The sequence below is a fragment of the Zootoca vivipara genome, chromosome 13 (assembly GCF_963506605.1).
Source record: "Zootoca vivipara chromosome 13, rZooViv1.1, whole genome shotgun sequence".
NCBI lineage: Eukaryota > Metazoa > Chordata > Lepidosauria > Squamata > Lacertidae > Zootoca > Zootoca vivipara.
This window is the reverse complement of record NC_083288.1, coordinates 23388173-23398189: the sequence shown is the minus strand read 5'-3', so window position 1 is coordinate 23398189 and position 10017 is coordinate 23388173. Positions and strand designations below refer to the sequence as shown.

The 10017-nt window shown below is 49.7% G+C and overlaps 1 protein-coding gene across 2 annotated transcripts; it reads right to left on the bottom strand.

The window, feature by feature from the left end:
* Positions 1-357: 357 nt before the first annotated feature.
* Positions 358-9347, bottom strand: LOC118094614 (endothelial zinc finger protein induced by tumor necrosis factor alpha). Of its 2 annotated transcripts, none has more exons than XM_060281472.1 (5): positions 9183-9347; positions 6524-6640; positions 5930-6004; positions 4653-4895; positions 358-2828 (listed from the first exon to the last, which is right to left on the bottom strand). In XM_060281472.1, exons 2-5 carry the CDS (start codon positions 6555-6557, stop codon positions 1315-1317), a joined length of 1866 nt encoding a protein of 621 aa, XP_060137455.1. In that variant the 5' UTR covers positions 6558-6640; positions 9183-9347; the 3' UTR covers positions 358-1314. The 2 variants fall into 2 exon arrangements, with proteins under 2 accessions (XP_060137455.1, XP_034991053.1); XM_035135162.2 differs by having other exon boundaries at positions 358-2825; positions 9183-9345.
* Between the last annotated feature and the right edge of the window lie 670 nt (positions 9348-10017).

Here is a 10017-nt window from a genome sequence, read left to right as displayed (position 1 = left end):
GCTGGAAACAGTCCTAGAGAGTGGTGCAGGCCACGTGGGGTTGAGCCCAACTCAGCAGCAACTTTACCATTCTCACTAGAGCTGGGGAAAATATGAGGCTGTAAAAACCAGGCTCCCCTCCCAACTCCACCATTGTTCTAGTCCACAATTCTGATCAAAGCAGATGCCTTCCGCTTCTCCTCCTCCATCAGCCTGCTTTCTCGGGACCTAATGGTGAAGGAAGCACTATAGCACCTTTTGAAGGCACCAGCCGTTTTGTCCCATATTCAACAAGTAGCAACAGAGTTCAAATCCTGACACAACTCAATGGACCATTCTCTGCTTCTGAACTGCTCTGAAGAATCAGTGAACATCCTCCTTGCTTTTTGGCTTGTTTCTTGCACTGTGGTCCCAGATCTTCCAGGGCTTGGGCCTTGCCATGAAACTTCTTTTGCAGGCAGAAGAGAGAAGCAGGAGCTATGTTGGGTCCCACAAGCTGCGCATACAACCCACTTCCCAGCTTATACCACAGTCAGTGTTTTTTTTTCTGTGAGAGGGACTCAACAGCATGGCCAAGCATGCCATCTTGTCTCCGGAAGTGGGGCCAAGCACTTGGAAGAAGCTTCGTTAAGCTTTTCTTCCCGCAAAAAGAAACAAAGGCAGTCTGGTCAAGGAGAGACAGTTAGCCAAGAAGACCCAGGGTTAGAGTGTCAGGAGGAGCCCTAATGACATTTACAAAATTGTAAGGGTGGGGTGGGGTGGCCGGAGGACATGTGCTTGTACGATGTCAGAAGAGCAAGTATTCGTGGGTGTTTGTCTCAGAAGTGCATGCCTGTGATCCTACTGTGTCTCGCAATCAACAATGACGGCTTGCAACGGTTAGCTGCGATCAACCCGGGGTGCTTCCCTCCCCAAATCCACAAAGGTAGCCTACCTAACCCCTCTCCCGCAGATTTTAAATAATGTGCCCAACTGGGTCACACTGATTGGTGCTAAAGAGCCCAGTCAAAAGTCCAGGGAATGTAGCTGACATCTCACCCAGGGTCTTGACGTGCCCACCTTACTCCCTCCATCTCACCCACAGAATGGAGGCCCTATGCAGAGCCTAGCAGGTTCCAAGAAGGGGGGGGGAGCAAAAGAAAACCACCAGGCTTCTTAGCAAACAAGGGCTGGGTCCAAAAATACGAGCTACTGCCTGCTGCCTCCCCTGCTCCTTTGGAAACTGGTCTGCCCCTACTGCATCTACCCAGAGCTGGGCCTCTGAGGTTCAACCGGGGAGCCTGCTGGTCGCAAGGGAATGACAAAGGGCAGGGATACAGGAAAGCTACTACAAAATCAAAGAGAACTGGAACAGAAGGGGAGGCGGGCGGAGGAGGTCACGGCCCAGGGAAGGCCCAGCGAAGCAGCACCCACAGGACTTCGGCCTGCTGAAAAGACAGGCTCGGATGCTGGTGGGCGTAGGCCCACAGCATGTGCGTTGGAGCAGGGGCGTGACTCCAGGGCATCGGGCGCCCCTTCGTGTTCAAGAAGGGGTGTGGTATCTGCTGCGGAGGGGGACAGCAGACGGGCACTCTGGTGACGAGAGGCAGTGGTTGTGGCAGGCACGCTGCCGTGGGTGCGCTGGTGGCGTTTGAGGTGCGCCCGGCGAGCAAAGCGCTTCCCGCAGGCTGTGCAGGGGTAGGGGCGCTCCCCAGTGTGAGCACGCTGGTGGATGAGGAGCTCAGAGCGCTGCAGGAAGCGCTTGGCGCAGACCGAGCAGGCATGGGGGCGCTCCCCGCGGTGCATGCGCCTGTGCTTGCTGAGGTTCGAGCTGACGCTGAAGCGGCGGCCGCACTCCGTGCACACGTAGGGCTGCTCCCCGGAATGCGAGCGAACATGGATGGTGAGGTCGGAGCGCTGCAGGAAGCGCTTGCCGCACTCTCCGCAGCCGTAAGGCCGCTCCCCCGAGTGTAGCCGCCGGTGCTTGCTGAGTGCAGAGCGCTGGGTGAACCGCCTCCCGCATTCGCCGCAGGAATAGGGCCGGTCGGGTTCTGGGGGTGGCGACGGAGGCGGAGGCGGCGTGGCCAGCCCCCCACCACACTCCACGCAGCGGCGCGACCGCCGGTGGCGCTCCAGGTGGCAGCCCCAGCGGAAACGGCGCCCGCAGTCACAGCACTGGTGAGGCTTTTCCACTGCGTGGCGCTGCTGGTGCCGCTCTAAGTTGGCGAGGATTCGGAACCGCTTGCCACACTCCTCGCAGCCGTGGGGTTTCCGGGGCTGGGATGAAACAGAGTTCCCGCCTGGCGGCTGGGTAGTTGCTGCCCCTACAGAGTTCAGAGGCAAGGCAAGAGAAGCGGCAGAGTCAGAATCCAAGACAGGAGCCAAGGCGGAATTTGGAGGTGAGCTGGATCTCTGTGGTGGGGCGACAATGGTCCTCCTGCACGGCCCACAGCGGTGGGGTTTCTCTCCTGCAGGTGGGCGCCGGCGTCTCTGAGTGAAGCGTGGTTTCTGCCACGCCGAGAAGAACTGGGCTCTTTCACCAAAAGGCGGCCAGAGTCTCGCAGCATCCTGGGAGTCCCGGCTCATGCTGTGGAGTGGGCTGCAGCCAACGCTCTCCCGGGGCTCAAGGGCTGCCCCCCATCTCGTTCCCAGAGGGCTCTGCTGGTGGACAAGGCTGTTCTTACACCCTCTGGCATCCCCGCGAAAAATCTTCCCTGAAATGGGTTGCTTTTGCCCTGCCACCAGCCCTGGGCCCAAGAGGGGCACCTGCAGCTCATTCGCGGCTGGCTTTCTAGACAGGATGGTGGGTGCTTCCAACGTTCCAGCATGTGAGGCCTCTGAGTTGTTCTGCCCACCTGCTTCATCACCTGCTGAGACAGAAAGTTGGATAAATTTCTGCGCCTTGGGGCGGGGGGAGAACACAATAATGTCTACAAGGAGGAGCTGGACTCACTCTTTCATATTCCTGAGAAGGTGCTCGTATTCAATTTACAGAGTGCGCTGCGTCAGATCACAAGAGGGGCTCTGCAGCAGAGTGAATGCTTTGCATGTAAAAGGGCTCAGGTTCAATTTCTAAGCCCTCCGTCAAAATAGCTCGGGTAATAAAAATGTCCAGCAGAGACCCTGAAAACCTGGCTCCAACACAAGACAGGCTGGACCAGGGGTAGGGAACCCTTTTCAGCCTGAGGGCCATTTTCCCTTCTAGGGAAGCCTACAGGGGCCACCTGACAGTGGTTGTCTGGGCCAGGGAAAAATTAGGCAGAGCAACAAACACTAATTTTACCTTTGTACAACATTACCCTGGCTTTTGACACTTGAGATGCCTGTTTTTAGGACCTACATTATTTCTGTGAGGGTAAGCTGTTTTGAACAGTTTTTAATATTGTATTTTGATTGTAACCCGCCCTGGGACCTTAAGATGAAAGGCAGGTGATAAATTATAGTAATAATAATAGCCTTCTTTCCACACACATCACACCCTGCTCTATCCTTCGTTATTAGAGTTTAAGGATACTTTCTAGCCAGGCAAACACTCTCACAGAGGGTGAAAAGCAGGGCTGGTGATGTGTGTGGGGATCCCAGGAGGAGGAGGGGTGGGGTCTGAGGAGAGTCCTTTGGGCCAGATAGGTCCGTAGGGCTGTATTTGTTCCCATGGCCTGAAGTTCCCCATCCTAGCGGTGATGGTTAAATGGTTTGGCTTGGTATAAGACAGGTCCTTAGGAATGTGTGGAGGCAGTTGGTACATTGGACTCCCATCATTTAGACCCCATAGGTTAAAACCAGCCCTTTAAACTGCATTTAACATTAACTGCAACTTTCGCATGGGTGTCCATACCCCTCAGGGCCCGAAGCCATATCAATAAAGGCATTTTCCCTCCTTCTCCCCACACTGCAGGAGACAGCAATTAGCGATATTTTCGTTCTGAATTATTATTGGGATTCTGTTTGTTTGCTTAAAAACAAAATCCAAACCAAATCAAAATTTGACCCCAAGGTAGGTTAAAAGTCAACACATTTGCAGTAAATTTGGTGAATCTGAATATATCTGGAAGTTTTCCACTGCAGTCGTACTTTGGTTTTCAAACAGCTTAGTTCTCGAATGTTCTGGCTCCCAAATGCCACAAACCCAGAAGTGACTGTTCCGGTTTGCAAACTATTTTTGGAAGCCAAACATCTGACGGGGCTTCCGTGGCTTCCGATTGGATGCAGCGCCTTCCTGCAGCCAATGAGAAGCTGCACTTTGGTTTCCGAACGTTCTGGAAGTCGAACGGACTTCCAAGGTACAACTAAGTTTTATTTGAGGGCCGGGGTGCTATGCAGAAAATAAGGGTTTGGGTGGCAGGGAGAGGAAGGATGGGTGTCCAAGGAGAAAGGCTAAGCCAGAAAAAGCGCACACTGTACACGACGGCAGAGGGTTTCAAGCAATTAGTAGGAAGGCAGAGAGAAAGAAACGAAGCCTGAAGACTATGTAAGCCAGGGAGGACAAGATGACTGGAGGGGTCAGGAGGGTAGCCCTGAATATCACATCGTGGTTTGAAATAAAAGCAGGCAAATCCTTGGCTGCAGATCTTAAAAATTAAATGGTAGCGTCTGATTGCTGCAAAACTCGATCCTGCCTGCCACACCCCTTTTCAGCTGCCCAACGCAAGGTGGCCAGGCCTCTGTGCTCCACTTGCCCCAGCTGATGCCCTTACCTCCAAGGCGGGGGCTCCGGGTCACCCTTTTGCGCCGCCTGACTCTCCCCTGCTGCTCCTGCTCCTTCACCAGCTCCTTCAGCATCTTCTCCACTTGTGCTTTGCCAACAGTCTGCAGGATCACTCCAAGCTGCCTCCGGAAGTCCGGCAGGATCCCTTCTTCACTCGAGCCAGCTGTAGCTGCTGCTGCCGCCTGCCCCTGCAAAGGTGCCAATTGCCCTTGCTCAGGTTCCATTTCTAGCCCTGGGAAGAGGGAGAGAAACAAAGTGAAAGGAACGCCAGACTCCGCTGTAAATGGAGGGCCCAGGGAGCCCCGCTGCCTATTCTAGGCGTGAGCTAATTTACATGGGGGCAAAGCCTGCGAAACGCTGCAGGAGGATTGTGCCCTTGGAACAATTGGCACAAGTTAAGACAAGACAGCTGTCTTTGTCTGCTCCAGGGTTGTTGCGATGGGACAGGCCGTTGGGTCGTCATCCTGGAGACCCAGACCCGTTCATGGCAGGGAGGAGACACAGCCAATCAGGAGAGAGTGAGCATGGTAAAGGGAGAATTTGACGGTTTAGCCAAGCAGCTCAGAGGCTCTGCTCTAGGTGCCTTTCTCTGCTCTCAATTGGGGGTGGGGAGGTTACAAAAGGAACAGCAGACTTTGCTGTGAGTGCTTGTCATCACCTGAGTCAGAGTACCTGACATTTGGTAAATGAGGTTCCATCCTTTCTGCAGCCAGTGTTAGAAACTCAAATAAACCAAGGTTACAGTCGCCAAAATGGAATGTCTAGTTGCCATTTGGGGGCAAGACGGCTCTAAAGTCTTATTTTGCCAAAGGATTGACTGACTGTGATTATCAGTTAAACATCTGGCTAGTTCAGATGACAACCTTGAGCTAGATTAAGAACTTTGAAAACTTAAAAGAAGAAAAGTCCACATATATTCCTGTCCCTGCCTCTTTTTCTTAACGGTGACATGGACCATTCATAACACAAGAATATTCTTCACAACTGTGAGCAGGGCAGTGGGAGTGAGATAAGTGAAGACAAGCTAAAGCGATTAACTGTAATGTTGGTCACTGCTCCTGCTCAGGCTGCACAGCAAAAGCATTTTGGTTCCTGAAATCCATTGATTGTGCAGATAATATATAACAGGATGGGGTACTAGTGTGTAAAAACAGTCAAGATCCAATGATCCCCATGCACCTCCAGATGGTGGAGATGTCAGGCACCATCCTGGCACCCATGCATCTTCACTTGGCCACTTTTCACAGGTGCAAATATAGGACTTACCAGGAGCCAAGCCTCGGCGCCCTCGGGTCTCTGTGAAGGCAGTTATGCGGGGCCAGCTAATGGCAATTTCTTCCGCTAAGAGGAGAGGAGCAGAAAACAGCTTGATAAGCCAAACAAGATACTTCTGGAGGATAAAATATTTGGTTAGGCAAGTGGCCTTTGGATGCTATATAGCAGGGTTTCCCAAACGTGGATCTCCGGCTATTTTGGAACTACGATTCCTATCATCCCTGACCACTGGTCCTGCTAGCTAGGGATGATGGGAGTTATAGTTCAAAAACAGCTGGAGACTCAAGTTTGGGGAGAAGGTAGTGACTTCTATATGGCCTTAAAAATCAGCAGCTCTTTCCCCCCACAAAAAAATGTATATAAACCAACGTGCGGTCCCCACTATTTTGTTGGCATCCATCTGTCTTGGGAGACAAGGGAAGAGTGCACCATTGGAGGTAAAGTTAGTGAGTGAGGCAAATTGGCATCACGACACAATTTCCATGTGATCACTTGAGATGCCACAAGGCTATTTTTAGTTCTGGCTGGATAAGGTTCGAGTTCAAGTCTGGCGGCACAGACATTTTAAGCAGTGGGATCCCTTACCCAGCGAGATCACTGTTTCATAGCTCTCCTGCATCTCGGCACACACGGGTACTCTCTCGCCAGAAATGCCTGGAGTCCTTCTTCTTTCTCTTGGCAAAGGAGGCTCCTGACAAGCACCTAAATAATAATAATAAAAGAACTGAAGGAGTTCATGACACATCACGTTGTAGAAACCTTTCTATGGCAACCCAGTGTTCTTGATAATCATATCCATGTAGCAATGGGGTGAGATTGGAGGCAGGTGGGGAAGAAAGAGAAAATGATGTTGTGAGAGGGGCAAACTGTCATATTATGAGGTGGGGATGGGTCTGATGAAGTGGCTTGGGCCTTGCAAAACTTTGGGATTGCATCCTTCTGTACATTTTCTGGGATATGCTGGAAGGGCCCTATTGTGGGTGCTTTCCTCTAGGGAGGTGAATTCTATGGCTGCTTGGTGCCAGGCTTTCACAAGAGAGGAGTCATAATTGTGGAACAGCATTCCCAGAGAGGCCCACCAAGAAGCAACTCCAATGTTAGTCGAACTCAAGAGCAGACCCACTGAAATGAATGGGGACCACTTAGCAATCTCTTCTAAGTACTGTATGACTAACACTGGATTCAGCCATGTCTTATTTCTGTCCCCAGGTTTAAGGCCTGTTTATTCATTTGAACTATTATATTTTTTAATTTTGTTGGACTGGCAGAGCATATTTGCACAGCGTTTCTAAGCTACTCTGTGGCTTTTAGGTTTTTCTTTTTATAATCACTACATCACTTAAATGGCTCCTGAAGAGTTTTCAGAGCACTTCATTAACCTCTTGGTAATCCACGTAATAATCTGGTAATATAAGATCAGCTTCATTATCCCCATATTGCAGATGGGTTGGGGGGAAGGACTGAGGCTGAGAGGTAATGGCTTGTTTAAGGGGATCCACTGAGCTAGTGGATAAGGGTAGAAATATAAATTCAAATAAATGACTGCTCAGCATGGGAAACCAGTGACTTTTACTGAGGTGTGTACACCATACAATACACCAAGAGATTTTAAAATGTGAATGGAACTGAACCAACTAATCAACAAGCTATTATTACATATCTTGTTTTGTGCCATCCTTGAGGAAGGACTGGGAAGAGCATGTTACACTTCATGATGTGGTTACACATTTGACACACCTACATGTGGTTAGATGCTCTTTGTTATATACACAGTGCACTATCTCACTGTACAGCAGTCAAACACTACAAGTCTGTGTTGTCTCTGGCTGCACCAGACTGTAAGGTAGCTGAGCCATGACCATGTCCATATATCGCTACAGATTATTAGTCCTTAGAGTCAGACCAAGGGAACGTTGCAATAAGACACAAAGTACTGCAATAAGACACAAAGTACTGTAATTGCAGGGAATAAGTTGGTTACATAAGACTTGTTCTCCGTTGTTTACATTTGAAATGTCTGTAAAGAAACCTGGGCTACTTTGAACATTATATCCAACCACGTTTTGTTCACAGTAGGCCCAATAATTAATGGACTAAGCCATGTCAATTAATTTTTATGGGTCTGCTCTGAGTATGACTAAAACAGGATACAACCCTGTGGTTTTTAGGTATACACCTAAAAAAAAACACCCTCAGGTATACATCTAAAAATCGAAAGTGTGAATGTGATGAATTGTTTTAAAACACACACATCACACACCTTGTTGCTGAAAAGCTTGGACAGGCCACATCTCCCTATGGGGGGGGGGGGGGAGGGACGACGACCTGGATTTCTGTGTAATGTGCAAAACAGCTCTTCATTTCTCTGTACTGTTAGTACTTTGTGTCCCCAAACCTGTTTGTTTAGTTATATTTTAGATCATGGTTCAAAATCCCCTCCAATCCAGTTGGCTTGTTGCGTGGTGCAAAAAACACATGCACAAAGGACAAAATATGAGCAAATGCCAGAGGGGCATTTGTTGTGGCAAGCATAAGTCCTGTTGCATCCTAAAGACAAAACATTTATATTATGGTAACACTCGCTTTTGTGGATTATAAACCACTTCCTCGACTGCATGGAGCATTTTCCCAAAGGGCCCAATCTAGTGTTAAATGTCTTCCAACTCTCTACGGATACTTAAAAAAATATTTTAAAAAAATGCAGCGTGGAAACAAAACTGCCTCATCATGAGAAGAAGCCCATGCAAAAAGCTGTGGGGGTGTTACGGAGGAATCGCGGCAATTCCTGGGGCCGCGGTGGGAGTAGGAGTGAGGGAAAGAAGGCATAAATTATGGGGAGGGACGTACTTTGTTGGGAGGTAGCATCTTTTGAAAATTGAGGAAGGGGGACATGGGCAAATGGGTGCAAAGGTTACAAAAGGCAATCGCAATAAACTGGGCCCTCCTTGCCACCCTTCAAGCTGACTCTTTTTCCCACATTGCATGAAACATCGCCCCCCGCCCTTCTAAGTCCAGGATCTTCGTGCAATGTTTTAAGTCCTGGCAGCAAAGGGGAAAACGGCTGCATCGAAATGCTGTTACCACCCCGCACCCTCCACCTCGGGGTCCATTTATGTCCTGCACAGCCTCCATTGTTTCCTCCTTGTGAATCGGACCTTGTGAATCGGCGGCGACGGGAGGGTGGGGGCAGAGGAGATCGAAAAGGCCGGGTTGATCTTTTGCACCCCTCCCCCCGATCATTTACCTGCACCTAGCCAGGGACTGCAACGTGCGGCCTGCCTGAGAATGGTGAAGGCCGATTACAGAGAAATCCTCGCCCCCTTGCAGGGAGCTGGGATGAGGGGGGGGGGGGTCTTAGGGGAAGCAGCTGCAAGCTGCAAAATCCAGGAAGCTCAATTCCACATCCTGGCTAAAGAAAAGAATAAAGAGAGAAAGACCTCCCCTTTCTCCTTCGGCAGCTAAGCAGGCCCTCTTGTGGCTGATGGGGTCTCTCTCCAGCATAAGGGACTCGGTGGCCAGCGCTCTCTCTTCCTGCTTCTCAAAGTTTCTCTCCTTCTTTTGGAAACTGGTGGATTAAGGATTCTACCAAGTCATTTTGTTTTTCACATACTGTATAGATCAGACTCAATGCAAAATGTGGATCCGAGTGATCAGGAACCATGCTGTAGCCGATTAATCCTTCTACTTCGTAAAAAACCAAATATATCCTCCACAAAAACAAACCCAGTATTGATCAAACCCTATTTAGGCCGTACATACGTGCTGTTGTTTTAATATGTACGATGACTCAAATTTAACATATAAAGTATGAAAATATACAAAATATTATTGTTAAAGGACAGTCCCCCATCTTTGGTAGGAATGTCTCATTATTCTGGTCCCAAGTTTATCAAGAAATATCTAAAATAGTTAACTTACTGGATATCTTAGCAGCTGGTTAGGAGCATGGTGCTGACAACGCCAAGACTGCAGGTTTGATCCCCATATGGGGTAGCTGCATAGTCCCACATTGCAGGGTGTTGGACTAGATGATCCTCAGGGTCCCGTCCAACTCTACGATTCTGATTCTACCTGTTCAG

Bases quoted from the DNA above. Each gene is read 5' to 3' on its own strand.
- LOC118094614 (XM_060281472.1), bottom strand. From the start codon at position 6,557: ATGCAGGAGAGCTATGAAACAGTGATCTCGCTGG. The intron at 4,896-5,929 runs GTAAGTCCTATA...CCCTCTTCCCAG, and splicing joins GCGCCGAGGCTTGGCTCCTG to GGCTAGAAATGGAACCTGAG. The intron at 2,829-4,652 runs GTAAGGGCATCA...TTTCTGTCTCAG, and splicing joins CCGGAGCCCCCGCCTTGGAG to CAGGTGATGAAGCAGGTGGG.